Below are 23,018 nucleotides of genomic sequence, written 5' to 3'. Positions count from 1 at the left end.
TCTCTGCTTGAGTCTCGCTTGAACTCTGTGTTCCTGGAAATTGAATTCACACTCAGGTTGACTTCGGAGAGTAATTCTTTCTTTTCCATTTAGCAGCCTCTGAAACTGTTTCTTGCCCTAAGCAACTGCACAGGAAGCCCCAAGAAAAAGTAGCTGTAATTAAAGGTGCAAATGAGCACACACGGGGATGCCCAGGGAACCAGGGAGTAAATATCACATAAAATATCACATACCCTTTGATACAAGGCAGAGGTATCCTCAAACATTCTTGCTCAGAAAATACAAAGTCACTCTTAATGCAAGGCACTTCTCTCAGTTGCAGACGATCCCCAACTTATGCTCATTTCACTTAAAATTGTTTTACTTTACCATGGTGTGAAAGTGATGTGCTTTCAGTACAATATTCAAGAAGTTACATGAGATATTCAACAATGCATTATAAATCAGGCTTTGTGTTAGATGATTTTGCCCAACTAATATAAGTGTTCTGAGCACATTTAAGGTAAGTGAGGCTGAGCTGTGATGTAGGTTAGATGTATTAAATGTATTTTCAACTTACTATGTTTTCAACTTGCAATGGGTTTATCAGGACACTCCATCATAAGTTAAGGAGGGACAAGTAATAACTTACTTTATTTGGAACTTTGGAGAAGGCAAGATGACCTAAAATTACCTCAGTCAATGTTAATTTGGGCCTACTGAAGAGGTCATCTGATGGGATGAAAGTAAAAAGAAAAAGATGCAATATCATCATTCCTGAGTGTGAGTTCACAATTGCAAATTTTATAAGCTCTATTTTAAAAGCCATACATGGAGTTTGTGAATGGCAACTAGACAAATAGGGAAAAGAAAAAAAAACTGTCCTAAAAAAAAATAAAAATGGTTACTTGTGGCTCAGTGTAAAATTTTTAGTGACCACATCATTCATGAGTTTTTTTTTTTAAGTGTGGTGTCTCACTCACACAGCTTAAAGTAATGATCATGAGTCCCAAAAAACTATAAGATGGCTCCAAAATGCTTCCAGCCAAAGCAGGTACTGATGTCAAAGAGGTACATGCAGTCTTTGAACAAAATCGCTTCATGAATTTTAGGGAAAAAAGCATTTCTAAATTAGCAAAGTATCTTCATTAGAATCAGAAAATTCTACCAAAGTATCAAGACACAATAGCCACGGCATACCAAAGCAAGATGTCAGATCAAGATGCAAATTTTTCAAAGCCATGGTCAAGGAGTTATAAAACTCAAATCTCCACCAGCCTGGATGGTATAAAAGAACAGACAGACAGCTGTGAGTGCACTGTGAGTCCTACGCCCCCAGGAAGGAAGAGAGGGGGTGCCCATCTCTCCCCTCAATCCTAGGTAGGGGCTTTCAGCAAGCCCATTCATGCAGATGCTTGATTTGTGTCCTCAGCAACTGGGACTCACAGTGAATTTGTGACTGGCTCCTGTCGGAGAAACCTAAAGAGGAAGGGATGGGCTGATGCACTGCTCAAGAAGAGGCTACAGAGGGGCAGCCTGCACTCCCACAACGTACCAGGGCAAAGGACATGCGTGTGTCCCACGTGACAGGGCAGGCAAGGTGTCAAACAAATGGCATGGGGCATGTCAGGACATGGGGGCTGAAGACAGAATGTAAGACAGCATCACCACATCAAAGAAATAGGCAACAGGCCAGAGAGTGTGAAGCCACTTACAACAGCATCAGTCACATAAGCCCTTTTCTGCCCCTCATATAACTCCCTCCTCCACCCCCTACACACCAACCCCAGGCCAACTCCAATCCTGGAAGGCCAGGAAAACTCGGCCATGAGCTCAAGATGGGGCAGGAAGCAGACCAGACTCCACCACCAAACTTCAGGCTTCTCCCAGGCAACAGGCCTGGACTAAAGATTTGGGGGAGGAGAGAATTCTTTACTTTAAATCAAGTTTGGTGCATTGACTCTTTCATCAGTGGACTGCACATATTATGTACTAAATTGAGAGTGCTTTGTGGCTTAAGAATAAGCAAAAAATTGCAGTTGTCATGCTTTCATTCAAGAAGGTCATATAAATCGAATCAAAATAAAAAGGAACAAACAATTGATAAACGCAACAATTTGGATGAATCTGCAGAGAACTGTGTGGGGAAAAAAAAATCCCAAAAGGTTACACACCATATTATACCATTTATATAATGTTCCTGAAATGACAAGACTGGCAGGGCGCAGTGGCTCACGCCTCTAATCCCAGCACTTTGAGAGGATAAGGCAGGAGGATAGCTTGAGGCCAGGCATTCGACACCAGCCTGAGCAACAGGGAGAGACCCTGTGTCTTTTTTATTTTTTTCTTTCCATCCTAATTTGTCCTAGAGACCCCATCTCTTAAAAAAAAAAAAAAAAAGACAAGCAAACAAAAAAAAAGAAATGACAAGATTACAGAAATGGAGAACAGATAGTGGTTGCCAAGGGTTAAGAAGGCGGTGGGGTGGGAAGGAAGTGGGCATGGCTATAAAAGTGAAGCAAGAGGAATCTTTGTGGTGATGGAAATATTAATATCAACACCAGTATCCTGGTTGTGTTATCATTCCCACCTTACACACAAACCAATACACATATCTGTGTGTTGTAAGATATTAACACTGGGAGAAACTGGATAAAGGGTACAGGCATCTCTCCATTATTTCTTACAACTGCACGTGAATCTACAATTATCTGAAAGTAAAACCAGTTTAATTCTATAGAGATGCTGAAGGCTGTGTGTGCACAAGTGGATGGAATGAGTGACCAGCCTTTATTCACTGAGTCACATTCTATCAGCAGAAGATAGTTTGTCTGACTTATTTGTAAAACCCACTGTATTCAGTCGTGCAAAAATCAGGGTTTTCAACCTAACAATTGCTGGCCACCTTGGCTAGAGTCAAAATATGCTCTGGTTTTCAGCCTTTACTCCACACCCCGACTCCCACTGCTGACCTTCCCAAATAGATAGATGGAAGGGGTGGTGTCCTAACATTTGACAGAAACTCAAGGGCACCACTCTGATCCCACACTCCTGGGAGACATGTGTGTCAGCAGAAGCAGCCAAATGTCACCTGTAGCTCCCTGATGACAACAGTGCCTCTGAGCCACTCTCCCATAGAAAGGGTCATGCCCCCAAGCTGCTTCTGGCAAAACTTTTGACCTATCTAGGATCCAAAAGGCTCCAAAGACGATAAAGATGTCCCCACACACATTATGCTGCCTGGATCAAAATGCTACCTGTCTTATTTCATAGGCTCACTCTAATTTAAATCAGGATTTAACTTCTGTCGCTGTGGATCTGCTATCAAGAAACCTGTTGTCTCTCTAGATATCTGTCTTTCTTGTAAGCACTGCTTCAGTCCACTGGACGTGGCCACGTGTGTCTGAATGTTGGCTATGGCCAAATTCATATTCATTTCATGCAAATCAGGATAGTAGTTATTTAATTAATTGTCCTATTTAATTGTCTCCAAACATTTCATTCAATCAATCACTACTCACTGAGCACCACCTATGTGCCAGGCACTGTTCTAGATGTTGGGGACACAGCAGTGCATAAAACAAAGTCCCTGTGCTCACAACACTGCATTCTAATAGAGGGGGACAGACCACTACACAAACAAGATAATTTATGGAGTTATAACTGCTACAGAAGAAATAAACAACATGATGTGATAGAAGTGGTTGGGGAAGCCCCCTTAGAGGTGACATTTGAACTGCAACTTAAAGGATGGAAACAAGTCAGCCAGGCCGGGCGCGGTGGCTCACGCCTGTAATCCTAGCACTCTGGGAGGCCGAGGTGGGCAGATCGTTTGAGCTCAGGAGTTCGAGACCAGCCTGAGCAAGAGCGAGACCCCATCTCTACTAAAAATAGAAAGAAATTATATGGACAACTAAAAATATATATAGAAAAAATTAGCCGGGCATGGTGGTGCATGCCTGTAGTCCCAGCTTCTCGGGAGGCTGAGGCAGGAGGATCCTTTGAGCTCAGGAGTTTGAGGTTGCTGTGAGCTAGGCTGATGCCACGGCACTCACTCTAGCCTGGGCAACAGAGTGAGACTCTGTCTCAAAAAAAAAAAAAAAAGAAAGAAAGAAACAAGTCAGCCATGGAAAGCGTCTAGAGAAGAACATTCCAGGGCAGAGAGAACAGTAAGGTCAACAGCCTTTTCAGGTATTGAGCTTGTCTGATGTGTTAAACAAACTGGAATGTGGTTCTCAGGCTGTGTGGGATCTCCCTGCTTTGCTCCTCCTCTCCACCTTTCACCACCTGCTTGGTGCCTTCTGCCTTTGCCTTGTCAATTTAATTTGACAATGCCCACTTGTTATGGCCCAGATTCTCATCTGCACTTGGATGCCTGGACCTTATGCTAACAAAGCTCCCACTCTCCTTGAAGCTCAGGGCGTGGATCAGCTGAGGACACTCATTTCACCCCCACAGAAGTGTTCTGTTCTGACATCCCTGAGAGCTGCACTCGGAGCAGAAAACACAGAGCAGCTCATTTCCCGAATCGTACACGTGCTGATTTCCAGGACATCATCCGCACCCCACAGCTGACCGTCGTGAGGGCTGTGTTTCCCAGGACTCACCCACAGCCTTGGCCACTGACTTCCCGGAAGTTCTCACCAACACTCAGGAAAGCTGAAGCCAGCTTATGACCCAGAGACTGGAGTACACCCTCTGCTGGGCAGCTACACCTAACAACGGCAGGAGCTCCCTGTCCTAACACTTGCCACTAAGTTTTCACATTAATTGCCAGTAACTATTTATATAAATATTTATAAAAAGCTGTTGATTAAAAATACACGTTTAAGCCTGGCACAGTGACACACCTATAGTCCCAGATACTTGGGAGGCTGAGGTGAGAGGATTGCTTGAGCCCAGGAGTTCAAGGCCAGACTAGGAGACATACAAAAGCATGTCTCTAAAATTTAACAACAACAAAAAAATAGATGTTTAACCAAGAGAGAAAAAGAATCAGAGGCTATGAGCTGATACAGGATAGTTGCCAAAGTATTTCCTGGTCCAGTATAATCTCCTCTGGACTTCTGCCTCTGCACACCTATGAGCCTTTGCCAGCCCCACAGCTTCTAGCCGGCTTTACACGCCTGGGGTCTCAGAGCCTGAGCACGACCTTCCACTCCTGACCTCTTCCACTGCCAGACCTTACAGTCCTGCTCAGTGTCTAGGAGCATCCTCCAGCTGCCTGGCCTTTCTAGCTCCTGCACAATTCCCGAGGCTCTGGGTTGCAGCTGCCGTTCTTCCCCGGTATCCGATCTCCATGGCATCAGGTCCTGCCAGGCTGCGAGAATGTGCTATTAAGCAAGTCACCAACCCTCTGAACTTGTGTACCCACATGTAGGATATGCATAGTGACAAAAATACTACATGTATCTGTCAGGACATTTCTGTTGTGTGTGACAGAAACCCAACTCAAACAAGTTAAAAAAAGGAGATTTGGGGGTTTTTGGTTCATGTAATTGGAAAATGAAGGAATTAGGCTCCCGGAACACAAACAGTATCATCAGTATTCAATCTCTCCCCTACTCCCTGTGACTCTGTCTCCCCCTCACCTCTGCTGCTCTCTCCGTCCTCATTCTCTCATGAGCAGACAGCTCCTGGCTTCCATTATCCCTGCTTGGCAAACCCTTTGGAAAAGGAAGGCCTCTCTACTGGCATCTCAATGTCAAGGACTTTAACTGATTCGATTGATCAAACTCGGATCCCATGACCACCCCTGTTCTAATCATCACAGAGGACTGGGACAGTGGGATCAGCAGAGCCTGGATGTGTGTCCACCCTTGTATCCCAGGGTGGGAGAGGGACTATTCAGAGTGTTGTGAGGAGCGGTCATAGAAGAAACCACACAAAGTAGAAAGCAGCAGATACTACACTTGGGTTCACTCAATATTCCCTCTGTAATCCTTCAGCCATCTGCCAGCCTCTGCTACAGAGACTGGAAGGTTAAAAACCCCACTTTTCAGACAGCCTTGCAGTGAGGATGCAGGCTTATGATCCAGGTTCTTCCCAGCAGATGTCCCGAGGGAAAGTGGACATGATTAACATGAACATGGGGTAGTGCTGAATGCAGAGCCATCAGATTTTTTTTGTAAGTACAGGGAGATGACAGATGCCTTTGGGTCTTCTGGGCCAGCTGTGTTCTAGGGTTCTGTGCCTAATCCCTCACACCACAGGCGGTGCACGGCAACAGATTCATGGCTCCTGCTAGAACCACTGGAATGACAGTGCATGTTTCTTGACTGTGTCCCTAGCTCTGTGGCATCTAAGCTTGGTTCCCAGACCCTCCCATAAATTCTAAAAGCAACCTAATACTTACCCTGTAATAAATTTCTTTCTTCATAAAATGACTAGTTTGGTGTAGAATTAAAACTAACACCTTGCCCTGCTGCATCATGCAAACGTGCACATTATGCCCTACAGAAAAGCAAAACCCTTAGCATCTGAGCCCCTCCTCTCTCCCCCAAAAAGATATACATTTAAAAAAACCAAGATTACTCTAACTTGTTCTGGTTCTCAAAATAAATGACGTCTTAAGCCTTTTCTGTAAGTTACTGACTCCTAATAAAAACAACTTTATTGTTTTGCAACTTTATTGACTTTTACAATGCTGATAATCTGAAGAGATGACAATCTTTCAGGTTATAACATTCATGTAAAATAACTACCTTTTTTCACAATGAACATAATAGTAAACTCGGTCATCTTGAGGTTTTCTTTTAAATACTAGTTATATATTTGACAAGTCAGTCCTTCTAAAGCCTGAACTCCCTTACAATCCATCTTCACAAGTATTAATAAATGTGTTTCTTTAAATGTTTTTATGGCTGTGTCTTCTTTTAACAGTAGACTCTGTTGTCTGCAACTAAGAACCCAGAGGAATACAGGAAGGGAAGGTCACCAGTGGACATGCACGTGTCGTTGCAGCAGAGCTGTGCTGTTAGGAGGAAGAGGGGGTGAGAAAATAAAAACAGAAAATATCCCCTCCATTATTTCACAAGGGTATTATGATGATTGAATGAAATAACGTGGTATATGCTATAAACTATAAAGCCCAGTATAAAAGTAAGGCTAATGTAATATTCTTGGTTTGGAGTTACCATGTTGGCAGGTACGTCAAAGGTACCTAAATTACCCAGGAAGCATTCATCTCCCATTAGCAAAACCCTCCTTATCTGTCTTCATCAGAGACCCTCTAAGAATTTCCCAAATTCCCCATGTACATTGTCTTCCTAAGTGACCATCACTTGGACAGAATGGGTTGAGGAGACAGGCACAAGGGCAGATTCAGTTGTACCTGTAACATTTTATTTTTATCAAACAGAAAATATATGAAACAAATATGACAAATGTTAACATTTGTCATTTCTGAATGGTGGGTTTAGAGTAATTTAATATTTTTTCCTGTATTTTTAAAAGCCCTCAAAAGAATAGAAGTGAGGGAGCCAGAAAGAGAGACTGGATAGGTTTCACGCTTTGCTTCAAACTCTATAATTTTGTCCCTAAGGAGGAAATTTCTTCAGAAAAAAAACCAAAAAAACCCAACAAACTATGAATTCTAAAACTGATAAAAAACCATTATTAGAAACTTGTTTGCAGTGCCAAGGTGCCTAGACACTTGTGGCTGAATGTGAAAGTTTTTCAGAGTGTATCAGATATGATGAAGCAAAATTTCAGCACAGGCCAGAAGGAGTTGTTTCCTAGGGCTCCTCAGAACCAAATGTGGCCACAAATCAAAATATTGCTCAAGTCCGTGATAGCATGTCTCTGGAAATTGCCTGCAAATGCAAAAGCAAACAACCATAACAATAACAAATTTCTGAGCAGCGGCATTCAAAAGTTTTCAGTACTAGAGGCCATGAAGAAATATCTCTGTGTATTGCAGTTACTGATAATTATGATTCAGAGGGTTCAGGGCTACATACTTAGCTTATTGAGTTTTGGTCATGATTTACAGTATGTTAAGGGGGGAGTTATTTGTACTTAGTATCCTTTTGTCAGTAATCCTTTATAATTCCCTAGCTTCGTGATAAAATCTTAGTAAAATCAAACTTGTACAAATCAAAACCATACAATTAATTTCTACAATTACTAATCGATCTAAGCCTAGGAACAGGAGTTCTGGAGACAATAAGTTATACAATAGGCACAGCACTACTTCAATTATAATGACTAAAATTGGGTTCAAAACTATTTTGGCTAAAAGTCTCACGTATGTCCCTCCCCACATCCCTTTGCCCCTCAATTGTGGATTCTGCATTTGATCCAGGGGCCACATTTCAGACACTCAGGAACTATTAAGAATTAAAGGAAACATCCCTTAAAGGGATTAAGAAGAAAGAGAAATAATTTTAATATTTTATGAGTGTAAAATAAGAGGAGCACAAATTTTATTCATATATCCATTCAATAAAATTCACTGAAGTCCCACATTATATATCAAAAACAGGTCCTTAGATACAAATGGGTTTAAATGCTCCTCTTTCCAAAACTCTCACTGTACCTCTAAATGCTTCACTCCCTCCAGAAACCCTCAAATGACAGAGGTTCTTCACATCCAACCCAAATTTGTATAACATAAATATTCCAATATTTTACAAACTCAGAACACTGCTATGAACACCTAAAAGTGCTAGATAAAACAAAACATCTTTAAATTCATAGCTGAGCTTACAAGAAATAAAAGTAAATTCCCAGTTGCATGAAACAAGGAGAGACCAGAATGCTTGAGTCGAGGGGTGATTTTCAGATCAGAAAGTGGGTCCTACAGCTAACTTCAGGTTTAAATACCCACATAAGGACTGAACTGTGGGCTCATCTAAGGCTGACAGTTAAAATGGAAACCCCTTCCTAAAGCCAGAATCTTCAAAGAGTAGCCACCTCAGTGAAAGAGAGGCTAAAAAACTGTCCTTCACCTCAGAGAGATAACAAGAAAATCTGTCTTTTCCTGTGGTTGAGGTCTTGGGCTGGTGATAATCCTGTGACACCTGGCAAGAGCAAATGTGAAACTTTTACAGCCAAGATCTCACAGAACTCTTGAGGAAAAGGAGATGAGCTCACAATCAAAAACTTAGAAATGCACAAGGAAATGATCCACTATATAGGCAAGAGTCAGCAGACACAACAAGCAACCCAAGGTAACAACCTGAAATAGTATATTTAAAATTATAAAAGAGATTATTTTAAAATGTACCTGGGATTTAATTTATAGGTAAGACTGAGTGCCACTTAATGAAATTTGTTACTCATAGTTCCCCAGAACCAAGAGTTGCATCATGCCACACAGAGCCACACGAAACCACAACATACCAAGGCAGGGGGGAGGACTGGGACTATGCCTTTACTACTATAGTGTTGGGAAGTAGGTAGGTAAGGGTGGTCCCTATCGAGCAGAAAGCAAAGCACAGACATTGGGACAATGTGGTTGGAAGGTTTGGAATATGATCTTCAGGAGTCTGAGAAAGCTGGATTGCAGGGAAAATGTAAACAATTTTCATCCTTAGTTTGGCCCTGTGATTAATGGATGGCAAATCATCAATTACAAAAGCTATAAAAGTTGATTAAAACAGAGATAAAAGGGGGAATTAAAACCATAAAGAAAGAATAAGAGACTAGTATCTATCCGATGCCTTCCTGCTCCTTTATGTGTCAGGTGTGTGCCCATACCCTCAACTTTCCCAAATGCTTTACATGCTATAGGCTTGCCTATATGATGTGTTTGGAGGTTCCTAAAAGATCCATCCAACCCATTTCTACTTCCCGTTAAATATATGAAATGCTCAAGTTGGTCATCCTTTCTGCCTAAGACAGTAAACTTCTTCTTAAGAAGTAACCTTAAAGGTCAATTCTTCAATACACTAACATCTATTAACATCTACATTTAAAATGCCACTAAGGGAATGGAATAGAGTAACTGTCAAGTTTGGAAGAGAGAGGACAGGTAAGCAACTCAGAATAAGGTAATCGGCATCCAAAAGGACAACAAGAAAACAAGAGGTATCTGAGAAGAGATGGAATAAAAACTCTGAAAATGAGGGTTGATTCTTTGAAGATAAAGTTTTCTTATTTTTAAGTTTTGCCTAAGGTAAATCCTTAATACAAAATTTTACCTTCCAGTCCAGGTAAAAACACCTCTATGTTTTTGTGCTATATGACTAATAAAGATTTTCCACTCAGCTAACATGGAAGCTCCTTGACAATAAAACTGTTTTCACAACAGCTCCCAGTCAATACTTAATCTAAATGGCTTACTAAGATACATGATATATGAGGAAACTCTCTGGCAAACTCTATGGAAGAGAGACTTTTAGAGACATCGACACCCCCAGAGCCATGTCTATTTGTCCCCATTTTGAGACAAATTTCTTTCTAGTCTACAAAATCCTACCTAATAAAGTAAAAGTATACTCCTTGTAGAACCAGGGATATTTGGAGCTGAAACTTTGAGACCAAAAAAAAAAAAGTAGCTAAAAATGAAAAATCCAGACAGTAAGCTAGTAAGTTGCTTTGTCTACCAGCATCAAAATGTTCTACTACTATACCTTAACTATCAACATACAAAAGAACATTTTAACACCATGTAAACACTGCTCTAACAGGGGAAGGAGATCCTTGCAAAGGTCACTTTTCTAACCCTAAAGCAAAGGATTCTGTATTTCAATAGCACAGGACCACAGACTAAGGTCCAAAACAAAACAGGACCAGGTAAAGAGAAAGCAAGACAGTAGACCAAAGTTTAAATATGTCCAGCTTCAATGAGTTCACAGCCGTCAGAACATTTGTAAAGGTGGGATTGTTTTAAATATTTCTGAAGTTTGTTATTTTAAATAACAGCATTTCCTGTTAGAAACATTAATATAGCAGAGTTATGATGCAGCTGGTTCATTGATTACCATCCTAGCAGTTATTATACAAATGATTGGGCCCAAACAGAGACAAGGTATATTAGCACACATGAAAAATGCCTACTTGCTAGCCTAGGTCAAAGAATCTCAGAAAGTCGCAAGCAGCAATGGCCTGATTCTATTGCAAGTAAGTCTCTACTAACACACAAGATAGGTCATTCATCTCCTCTGTGACTCTGACAAAGTCTATTTTTAGATCACGCTTTTAAAGCACATAAATTGTTAGGAGGAAAAAAAAAAAGATTTCTTTTCCTTTTATTTATTCCTTGTCACAGGTTTATGAAAATCCTAAAATGAGGAAATCCCATCAAAAGTTTTCAAAGAATCAACAATAGTGTCAGACTATTCAAAGGGAAAAGAATTATCTTTCAACAAACAGTGCTAGGACACCACATGCAAAAGAATGACCCCTAGTTCACACATAAATAAAAATTAACATAAATGGAACAAAGACTTAACACAATACATTTCTTAGAAAAAAACATAAGACTAAGTCTTTATACTCTTGGCTTAGGCAATGGTTTCTTAGATATGACACCAAAAGCACAAGCAACAACAACAAAGATAAATTGGACTTCATTAAAAACTTTTGTGCTTCAAAGTATACCAACAAGAAAGTGAAAAAACAACCCACAGGAGAAAATATTTGCAAATTATATATCTGATAGGGGTCAAGTATCCAGAATATATAAGGAAATCTTACAATTCAACAATTAAAAGACAAATAACCCAGGTTAAAAATGGGCAAAGGATCTGAATAGACATTTCTCCAAAGAAGATATACAAATGGCCAATAAGCACATAAAAAAATGCTCAACATCATTAGTCATTAGGGCAATGTAAATCAAAGCCACAATGAGATACCACCTACCCACTAGGATGGCTATTATAAAAATGACAGACAATAACAAATGTTAATGGGAATGTGAAGAAATTAGAGTCCTCGTACACTGCTGGCAGGAATGTAAAATGGTGCCACCACTTTGGAAAACAGTCTGGTAGTTACTAAAAAAAAATAAACATTGAGTTACCATATGATCCAGCAATTCCACTCCTGATATAAACCCAGGGGAACTGAAAACATATGTCCACACAAAAAACTTGTACATAAATGTTCAGAGCAGCATTTTTCATAATTGCCAAAAAGTAAAAACCCAAATGCCCGTCAAATGATAAATGAATAAACAAAATATAGTATATCCATACAATGGAACATTATTCAGCAATAAAAAAATAAAGTACTGATTACTGATATATGTTAAAACATGGATGAACCCTGAAAACATTATGCTAAACGAAAGAAGCCATTCACAAAAGACCACATATTGTATGACTCCATATATTTGAATTGTCCAGAACAGGCAAATCCACAGAGACAGAAAGTAGATTAGTGGTTGCCTAAGAGCTGAGGTATTGAGGGAAAATAAGCAGTGACTACTAAAGAGCACATGGTTTCACTGTGGGGTGATAAAAATGTTCTGGAATTCCATTGTGGTGGTGGTTGCGATATTCTGTTAACATACTAAAAACTATTGAGTTGTACACTTTGGGTGAATTCTATAGCATATGAATTTTATCTCAATAATCACTATTTTTTTAAAAGTTTTCACAGGAGAATTTAATTTCCAGGACCAATTGGAAAGTAGAAAGGTAAATATTTGAAAGCCAACAAAGGAGAAACACAGGGTTACCAAGAGCATTTCATTCAGATGGAGGTCAGATTGATTTTCTGTGCCTAACATATAAAAGAATGTGTTGGGAATGCGTCTATCATACAGAAATAAAAGACAATGTGAAGCAATTTGATTCAATACATTAGGAGTTCACCTACTCAGGCTGATAACCATTTGTCCCACCATTTCCTTACTCCTTAGGTCAATTCAGGACACCTTATTCTTTTTTTTTTTTTTTTTTTTTTTTTTTTTTTTTGAGACAGAGTCTCACTCTGTTGCCCAGGCTAGAGTGAGTGCCGTGGCGTCAGCCTAGCTCACAGCAACCTCAAACTCCTGGGCTCAAGCGATCCTCCTGTCTCAGCCTCCCGAGTAGCTGGGACTACAGGCATGCACCACCATGCCCGGCTAATTTTTTCTATATATATTTTTAGCTGTCCATATAATTTCTTTCTATTTTTAGTAGAGATGGGGTCTCGCTCTTGCTCAGGCTGGTCTCGAACTCCTGAGCTCAAACGATCCGCCCACCTCGGCCTCCCAGAGTGCTAGGATTACAGGCGTGAGGCACCGCACCCGGCCAGGACACCTTATTCTTGATGTAGTCTGCTAGCTTTTCAGGCACACCAAAGACAGAAAAAAGCATGTAGAAGGCTGCTGACACTACATCATTATTGGCTATAATTATTGTTATCTAAAAATCACGCACCTGTGTAATCATGAATTATAAGCACAAACTAGCGTTAACACACCTTCTAATCAAATATTAATATTTAACTAAGGAACTCCAAGAATTATCCAGCTATTATCTGGTTAATTTCAATTAGTATCAAAAGCACAAGTATACTTCACTATCAAACAAGTACCCTGAACCTTGCTGGTGTCCCATATGATTTTGCTGAAAGATTATAAACAAGCATGAGCAAAACTGGTGTTCATCCAAACATCTGTTGAACAGATTCAATAAGCCAGTTTCTCACCTTTCCTTTGAAATGAATACTTCAATAACCGTCTCATGGAATCAGGCCACAGACAAGTTGCACTTTTACTTGGTGTCATCATTTTCACACTGGTTCACTACAGACCATTCGTTAGTGTATTAGTCTGCTCCAGCTGCTATCAAAAAAAAAAATACCATAGACTGGGTAAAAAAACCGACATGTATTTCTTTCAGTTCTGGAAGCTGGGAAGCCTGAGATCAGGGTGCCAGCATGGTCAGGTTCTGGGGAGGACCCGCTTTCTGGTTTGCAGATGGCTGCCTTCTTGCCATATCTTCATGTGGTAGAGAGACCAAGTACTCTGGTCTCTTCTTATAAAGGTACTAATCCCATGATAAGGAACCCATCCTCATGATCTCATCTAAACCTGATTATCTCCCAACATTCCCACCTCCTAATACATCACATTGGGGGTTAGGCCTTCAAAATGTGAATTTGGGGGGTTATAAACACTCAGTCCATAACAGTAAGGAAAGGGAGTATAGCTTTAAAACAAAAACCATATATATGGCAGTTTAGCAGGAGAAAGGAAAGCTGATTTCTCTATTTTAAAATAAATTGCAGTGTAGGATACATACTTATCAGGTATTATCTACCATGTTTTCTTTAAATAAGAGCAAACTCACTTGCAAAAGTCTCCTATGCCTCCAATGATGATAGACAGAGATGCTAGCCAATTTGTACAGGAGAAGCTTAGAGGTACTAGGCCAGATCATAACCACTGAGCTTTTCAATTCAAAGCACCAGAGAGGAGCCCAGCTCTCTAGGCATTCAGGTTGTGAATCCAAGGAGAGTGGGAGAAAGACAAAGATCAACACTGTAGAGTTCAATCCATAGCAAAGGTGATTCCAAATCTTTTGGAGTCTTTGATTTCACACTGTTGACTATACTGAAAGTGGTGGGTGCCATCTATTTACTGAAGGGGACTCTAAATTATTTGGCTGTATTTCAAGATCTACAGCATATCTAAAGATATCCCAAGATGTTGTATTAATATAAAGAAGGCTGAGAAACATTAGTTTACACAAACCCCAAAAGGCATATTATTTGAATACTATTATATACAAATCTTGAGTTCGTTTTCAACACAGCAAATGTTTCTCGTGGTTGGAATATTGCAGTTATTCCAAGTTGTTAGGGATTTTTCCTAATATAGGGCACGAAAACACTTTTCAAAAAGAGCAAGATATCAATGGTAAAAATGAATTATTTTCATACACTAATGGGCCTCTGGATATCCCTTATTAAAATAAAACTATTTAGAGAATACAAGAAATTTGAATTCTTTTTTTTATTTTTCCTTTTTAAAGGAAAAAATAAAAGAAAAATCTCAATTGCCTATGTTTGTGAACAGTGAAAATAAGTATATTAAATCAGTTAATCAGTAATTTATTCTAGATACTATTTGATCCTCCCACAATGTACTATTCAGTCATCCAGATTCCTTTTCTTTTATTCCTAATCTATGATTTTTATCTATTTTCTCTATTTGGAAAGCACAGTTACGAAACTGCGCTTTCCAAGTTTACTTGCCTTTTAAGTGATGGCACATGGCTTTGGAACTTAAGCTCTGAGCCTCAACTGACATTAGCAGAAGTCAAATGCAGATAGATACGTGTGAATGGGTCAAATCCTTAGAGCACTAAGAATCAAGAATACTGGTGACAAGTATACAAGGCAACGTTATGATTCATCTAAACTTTTAAAACAACCAAAAATGCTATCCATATTTATACTTTTTCTGAAAATAGAAAGGAGCAAATGGAATTCTCTTTTAGGAGAACCCAAGTAAGGTGGAAGGGGGAATACATGTCCCCCCAGGTCAAGTCAGGCACCAAAGATCCAGCAGAAATCAATCTCTTTGGAGACATCTATAAAAGCAGTTTTGCATGTCACTCACTCACAAGTGCCATATGGAAAAGAGCTGAAATAAGGTAAAATTTACCTAGAAATTCCTGAATGCAATGCAAGCTACAAAAATAGAGAGGACAAGGGCAGCAGAAGTAATATTTATTAAATGTCCACTATTTGCTATGTCTTTTACACACATATGCCCTGCCTTCTGTTTAAGTACTCAAATGTTTAGAGTCCATGGGAAAATTTCTCCCAACATCATCTTTCTTCAGAGTTAAAGTTACCCATGGGGAAAACTACAGAAATAAAAATACAGCTACTTCTACTGCCACTCCAATAACCTACACTTTAAGTAAGTGTGACAATACTGGAATCTAACTCACAAAAATCTACAATGCATCATGCCACATATCTAAGTATTCAATAAGTGTTAGTTAAATGAATGTTGAAAGTATTTGGAACATAGCCTTTTGCTCTATTAATGTGCATTTAACATTTCACTCATAAAAACACATCTTAACACACACACACACACACACACACACACTAGACATAGCCACATTTATGTCTACTCCTGAAAATACCCTTGTGACCAAAAAATGGAAAATAAATACTATGACAGTATGAAATGGAATGATGACAATTAGAGAAAGTATGAAAGGAAATTCCAAAGATTTAAAATTCTTCTAAAAAATAGTCTTTTTTATGTCAGTTATCTTGGTTTCCTTGTAAATTCACAAGTGTCTAAGGAAAGTAACCTATTCCTACTTTGAAATTTTAAGACTAGTCTTGCCCATGATATCACATATAATCATAAGCAATCTTTTTACATCCTTACAAATGCCACATCAGAGAATTTACACTGCAAGAGAAACCAGATATTTAGTAGTATGCAACACATTCAACAAATCTCAATAGAAATGAATGTTTATTGTATCATTCAGCATTTGGAGAGTAGCTATAAAGAGTAATATTTAATTAAGAGCAGTGAGTACAGGTAATTCTCATACTAGTGGACAAATGTTTTACTAGCCACTCATTTCAACTTACTGATCTCTTCTTACCTGAACAAGCATACCTAAATCTGATGTGTGTGTGTGTGTGTTTTATTCTGCCTTTATCCTGTACTTCAAACAAAACATATGTGGGGAAGTAAAGTGGATTTTGTTGTGTTTTAAAAACATCTAAAGGCGACATAGAGTTTAACTTCACAGGGTTGTTTACCAGGAGGTCGGTGTTCCGAAGAAGCAAGCCATAAAACACGCACAAAATAAGGCTCTTTGAAAACCAATTTTATATGGAGAGAAAAGATGGGAAGGCAAAACACATCTTTAACACGGTGTGTAACATTCCTTGCAGTCATCAGCAACAAATTCCCCCAGAATCTTTGTTCTTCAACATTTGTAAACAAGAGCTGGAGCCAGCGCTCAGCCGCGGCATCCAGTCCTGTTCCCCAAGGGCGGTGTGGAGGGGCTGACAGACTCCAGCACCATCCTCGGTCCAAAAGAAAGCCCCATCCGAACTCTTCTGCTCCAGCTTGGGGGCAGGAGTCGACCGTCCCTGCTTAACTTCACTGCAGTTACTCACGGATTCCTAAACCTCCTAGAGCCATCTGTCTGCACTTTCCCAGGCACCCCGAAACCCACGGCGGCTCCGGCGACCCCCGATCCCGGCTCTGCGAGCCGTGCCCTGGGCTAGTGCGACCGGAGGCGCCCCGCGGTGGCTTACCGAGCAGCGAGCCTATGAAGATGACAATCTGCGCGGTGGTGGTGAACTGGCGGTACAGCTGCGCCTCGCCCAACTCTCCGAGCGCGCTGCGGTTCACGCCCGCAGCCTCAGCGCCCGACGCGGTAGGCGGCTCGCTGGTGTTGCGGGAGATCCAGCTCCCGTTATGGCCCATGTCGAGGCTGGGGCTGCGCTGCGCTCGCCGCCCGCCCGCCTCGGAGCCCTGCACAAGCCTGTCCCTCTCGGGGCGCGGAGGGACGCGCGGGTGCCTGGCGCTGTCCTGGAGAAGCCGGGGCAGCCGACGGGTCCCCTCACGTCTCCACTTTGCCAACCCCGGCGCCTGGGAGGTTGGGAGGGAGGGAGGCGAGACTGCGTCCCATGCCTGTTCCCTCCTGGGTCCCCGTCAGCAGCCACATGAAGGTGGCACGGTCAGAGCCCGCCGAGCGTCGTCTGTCCCTCCTACAGGGAGGTCAGCGTGGCCCAGCCCACTCAGCAGCGATGAAACACAGGAGGAGGCATTTGGTCAGTGAGGGTGCTCTCCGCTCCCGCCACCCCCTTAAACCTCGGATCCCTCCGCCCCCCGAGGGCCAGGGTATCCCTCCCAATTCCCTGGGCTGCGGGCTCGGCCCCACTCCTTAGAGGGAAGAGAACGCTCGGCCGACGCTATTTTTCAATCCTGCTGGCTTCGAGGCTGGATGGCGATGTGAAACCAATGAAATGCCCAACCCGAGTGGCCAGAGCCCCGAGGGGACCCCCGAGTCCCCGACAGCGCCCATGGCTTGTGCGGAAAGCCCTGAGTCTCCCCAACAGGCTAGCCCTGAGCGCCTGGCCGCCCGCCAAGACGCCCGGCTGTCTCCTCCGGCCCAGCGCCTCACTGGGGGCTCCGACCTCCCGCCTCGGCACCGGCTGCAAGGACCCTGTTCCGCAGCCCCTTTTTGCCTCTGCACGGCCGGGCGCCCCCTTTCGTATTCCCACTCCGGCCCTCGGCCGCCGGGACAGAGCTTCGCGGCCGGCCGGAGACAAGTAGAGGACGCCCCTAGTGTGGCAGGGGCACCGTCTACCCCGCCGCCAGACTCCCGGCGCGCGCCTGGGACAGCCGGGGGCGCGCGGCCGGCGGGGACGGTCACGTGGCACGCGCGGCCCCGCCCGCACGCCAAGGCCGCCGTGGGGAGGGCGCCATCTTGGCCCGGCGGAGCGTGATTGCCTCGGCTGGGAGCGTGGGAGGCGCAGAGCTTCGGCGTCTGGCTGCGGCTGACACCTCCCCGAGCTTCGCTTCCCGTACTACTGTTGGCACTGCGCTGCGTCTAGTCAGCAGGGGCTGCCGGCAGGCTTACGGTCACTCGTTGCTGCCACCTGGGCGGCGAGGCCATCCCTCAGCCAAGCCTTGGGTGTAGCCGGAGCATTTGAGAAAGATGGAGTATAAGAACCCAGCGCGTGGTTCCCTGGGCCCTTGTATTCAGTCTCATTTCTATAATGTACACAGTATAACGCAGGCGCCTGGATTCCGGGAAGGACGAGTTGGGAGGGAGCAGCTTCCTGCGGGCTCATGAAAAGGTTGGGAAGCTGGGGTCATCAAATAAACAAGAAATGGTCAAGTAGGAGAAGCCAAACGGGAGACAGGAAAATGTACGGCATCCAGAAAGAGGATCTGGGGAAAAGAGGACCAAAGATTTGCTAAGTTTGACTTTATGGAAACTGGTGTTTTTTAAATAAGTGAAGTACGGGGCTTTGACATGTTAATTGATAGGACTAGAACCGATTGATTAGAATTACAAAGTGATCTCTTGGTTGCCCCAAGCATGATTCTGCTACAATATGACAAGTTTCGCTTTCTTACTTTCCTTGAAAGGGCTAAAGGACATGTCTGGTGCATCTTTGGATTCTCACAATACCTGCACATAGTAATCTAAGCAGTTATTTTAAACATTTTGGAGCCCGAAAAAAGATAGGGAAAATTAATTACAGTAACTGTATTTCCTCCTTTAAAATGTCATTTCCAGTAGTTCTGGAGTGCATAGTTTTCAAGATGAAACCCCTTACACTATAATCATCATAAAACAAAAAATTATAATAATGATTCACCAACACCCAGCACACTCCTTTAGGAAGGGTTAGAGAAGAATGTGTAAATAGAGTTGTTTGGTAAGTTCTAAAAATACCCCTTTACCCACCTTCATCCCCTATTCATAACCAGTAAGGATTGGGATAAAGGTGTCAAAAAGAGTCAAATTTTGCAAGTGTTAAGAGTGAAAAAAGCGAGAAACTTCTCTCATGTTTCTATTCTGAAAAGATACCACTAACTTGTATACAGGGTTAATAGAATCGGGAAATAACCTAAGCAGCTGAGGTCACCATAATTCTCAGACTTGAAGGATTGCCTCCAGAAAATATAGGGCCAAGGACAGGAATAGGGTGGCATAATTCTTATGGCTTTGTGCTATATGAATTTTGCACTGATTACAAGGATGAGTCAAGAGAATTTAAGATTGATACATGATGTGAAATATTGGACATGATTTAAATATATGTTAAATGTCTATAGTAGTGTTATTTATACCTGTTTGGTCATCTATCACTGCATAACAAACCGTCACAAATTTAGTGGCTCAGACAACTCTACATGCTATCAGCTGGGGTAGCTCAAAGTCACCACCTGGGTCTGGAATCTGAAGGCTTGTTCACTCACACATCTGGCAGTCGATGCTGGTTGCTGTCTGGGAACTGAGCTGGAACATCTATTAATATATGTGGTCTTTCCATGTGGCTGCTTGGCTTCCCACAGCCTGGCAGCTATGTTCCAAAAGTGAGCATTCCAAGAGAGACAGAGTTCCAAGAGAACAAAGCAGAAGTTGCATTGACTTTTTTTTTTTTCTTTCTTTCTTTTTTTTTAGGTTAGTCAAGTGAAGCCATGGGAGTGGAGAAAGTACAAAGAAATCTGTAATTGGTCGTGATCAATTAGTTATAAACACCGCTGCACTCGGACCAGCCTGCTTTGGTTTGTAAGACCTAATCTCAGACATAGTATCATTCCCGCAGTACTCAATTTGTTGAAGCAGTCACAAAACCACCACATTTAAAGGAAGGGGACACACACCACACCTCTCAATGGGAGGAGTGTTAGTCACATTGTAAGAAGAGCATGTGGAAGGAATGAAGATATTGTTGCAGTCATTTCAGGAAAATATAATCTGCCATAATATTTATTTTCCTTTTGTCAAAAAAATTCTTTGAAATCTCCCATTTCTGATATTTTTTTCAGAACTATTAAACCTGGAATTATGCCTGAACAGATCCAAACCACATAAATTACAGTCCATTTCAATTACTTGCCATGTATAGGCGTTGTCTTTATTGTAGTTTGGACTGCTGTAACAAAATACCTTACACTGGGAAGCTTATAAACAACAGAAATTTCTCATAGTTCTGAAGGCTGGGAAGTCCAAGATGAAGGTACCAGCAGATTCAGGGCCTGGTGAGGGCCCACTTTTCAGTTCATAGATGGTGCCTTTAGTTGTGTCCTCACATGGTAGTAGTGATAAGGAAAACCCCCATCTATTACTTGGCGAATCAGCCACCTGAGACCCCCACCCCTCACGGAAGACCCGCATCAGCATAATACTAACCTATTCCCTGGCCCATCAACTAATCTATTACCTGGCGCATCAGCATAACACTAAACTTATTACCTGGTGCATCAACATAATACTAACCTATTACCTGACACATCAACTAACCTATTACCTTAGCCACCTGAGACCTCACCCCTCGGACCACCCCAACTTAATAAAAGCGCGAAAAATCGGTTAGATGGGACTCAATTTGGTGGTGAGACCCCTCTGAGCCTGCCAGCAAATAAACCTTGATTCTCCGACTCTTCGTTTGCAGCTCGGTTTGTCCTTGCGACCATCCGCTATAACTCTTGCTGTAGCAGTAAAAGGATGCCTCTTTTATTAGTGTTTTCTTTTTAATCTTTCAAGACAGGGGTATTGCCGTGCTACCTGGCTGGCCCCCAACTCCTGGGCTCAAATGATCCTCCTGCCTCAGACTTCTAAGTAGTTAGGACTACAGGCAAGGGCCACAAGGCCCAGCTCCTATTACTGCCTCTTTTTTAAGAGCACTGATCCCATCCGTGAGAGCAGAGCCTTCATGACCTAATCACCTCACAAAGTTCCCATCTCCTAACATTGGTGATGAGGTTTAAACACATGAATTTGGAGGGGACACAAACATTAGAGCATAACAGGTGTTATGTTGATATGAGCTGACCACTATTGACACCCTGGCAACAATCAGGTACAGCCATAGCTGGAGCCAGTAATTAGAATCACCAGCCTACATATTTATGTGCTAGCTAATTTTTATTCAAAACTTTCTGAAGCTACAGTAAAAGCAGTTAATGGAAAATGGAGTAGAGTAAAAAAAAAATAGGCAACCTTTGGCTCTAGATAATGCTATTACAAGTAATTTTTCCTTATCGTCCTCTCCCATAATGAATAGTATAAGCAGGCATCCTCCCAACTTAAAAACATCTTGTGTTTTCAAAGTTTTAAAGTTAGTTGTGAGGCTGGGCGAGGTGGCTCACGCCTGTAATCCTAGCACTCTGGGAGGCCGAGGCAGGCGGATCACTCAAGGTCAGGAGTTTGAGACCAGCCTGAGCAAAAGCGAGACCCCGTCTCTACTAAAAATAGAAAGAAATGATCTGGACAGCTAAAATATGTATATAGAAAAAAAATTAGCCAGGCATGGTGGCGCATGCCTATAGTCCCAGCCACTCGGGAGGCTGAGGCAGAAGGATTGCTTGAACCCAGGAGTTTGAGGTTGCTGTGAGCTAGGCTGATGCCATGGCACTCACTGTAGCCCTGGCAACAGAGTGAGACTCTGTCTCAAAAAAGAAAAAAAAAAAAAAAGTTGTGAGACAGCTAATTTTGTGTGTCAACTTGGCTGGGCTAAGGGATGCCCAAATAGCTGGTAAATCATTATTTCTGGGTGTGTCTGCGAGGCTGTTTCTGGAAGAGATTAACATTTGAATCAGTAGACTGAGTAAAGAAGATCCAGCTTCACCCATGTGGGTGGACATCATCCAGTCTGTTGAGAGCCCACTGCAATAGAACAAAAGGCAAAGAAAGGGTGAATATGCTCTCTGTCTTTGAACTGGACCTCCATCCTCTCCTGCCCCTTGGACAACATTAGAACTCCTAGTTCTTGGGGCTTCAGACTCCGGGATTTACACCAATGGGCACCCCCCACCCCCCGTTCTCAGGCATTCAGACTAGCTTTCCTGGGGCTCCAGCTTGCAGACAGCATATTGTGGGACTTCTCAGCTCCATAATTGCATGAGGCAATTCCCACGATAAATTAACATACATATATATATATATATATAATTGAAGGTCTCCTACCTCGTATCACCTACACGACACCCTCACATGCCCATATGTGACCTTTGTTGTTGTTGTTGTTGAGACAGGGTCTCACTTTGTCTCCCAGGCTGGAATGCAGTGGCTGGATCATAGCTCACTGCAGCCTCAAACCCCTGGACTCAAGTGATCCTCTTGCCTCAGCCTCCTGAGTAGCTGGGACTACAGACACAGCACCATGCTCAGCTAATTTTTTTATTTTTTGTAGATACGGGGTCTTGCTATGTTGCCCAAGCTGGTCTTGAACTCCTGGCTTCAAATGATCCTCCTACCTCAGCCTACTAAAGTGCTGGGATTTCAGGTGTGAGCCACAGCACCTGGGCCCTATGTGGCCTCTTACTAAAGGAGGAGAGAAGAGAAAAGCTAGAGAAATGGAAGTATTTTTGTGTTGGTAAGCCCAAGAAACAGCATACTGAGTAAAAGAGGAGTTCTTATGGC

General features: G+C 42.2%; 1 protein-coding gene across 2 annotated transcripts in view; it reads right to left on the bottom strand.

Annotated features, from left to right (window-relative positions):
- Window positions 1-17,578, bottom strand: part of GPR176 (G protein-coupled receptor 176) — a 97,699-nt gene extending 80,121 nt beyond the window's left edge. For both annotated transcript variants that reach the window (XM_069461712.1, XM_069461702.1), the window contains exon 1: window positions 17,167-17,578. In XM_069461712.1, coding sequence (XP_069317813.1) covers window positions 17,167-17,338 — 172 coding nt within the window. In that variant the 5' untranslated portion in view covers window positions 17,339-17,578. The remainder of the gene's footprint in view (window positions 1-17,166) is intronic.
- Between the last annotated feature and the right edge of the window lie 5,440 nt (window positions 17,579-23,018).

Source organism: Eulemur rufifrons, chromosome 2 (assembly GCF_041146395.1).
Source record: "Eulemur rufifrons isolate Redbay chromosome 2, OSU_ERuf_1, whole genome shotgun sequence".
NCBI classification, from domain to species: domain Eukaryota; kingdom Metazoa; phylum Chordata; class Mammalia; order Primates; family Lemuridae; genus Eulemur; species Eulemur rufifrons.
Note: the sequence above shows the minus strand (reverse complement) of the source record. Positions and strands in the feature narration are given on the sequence as shown.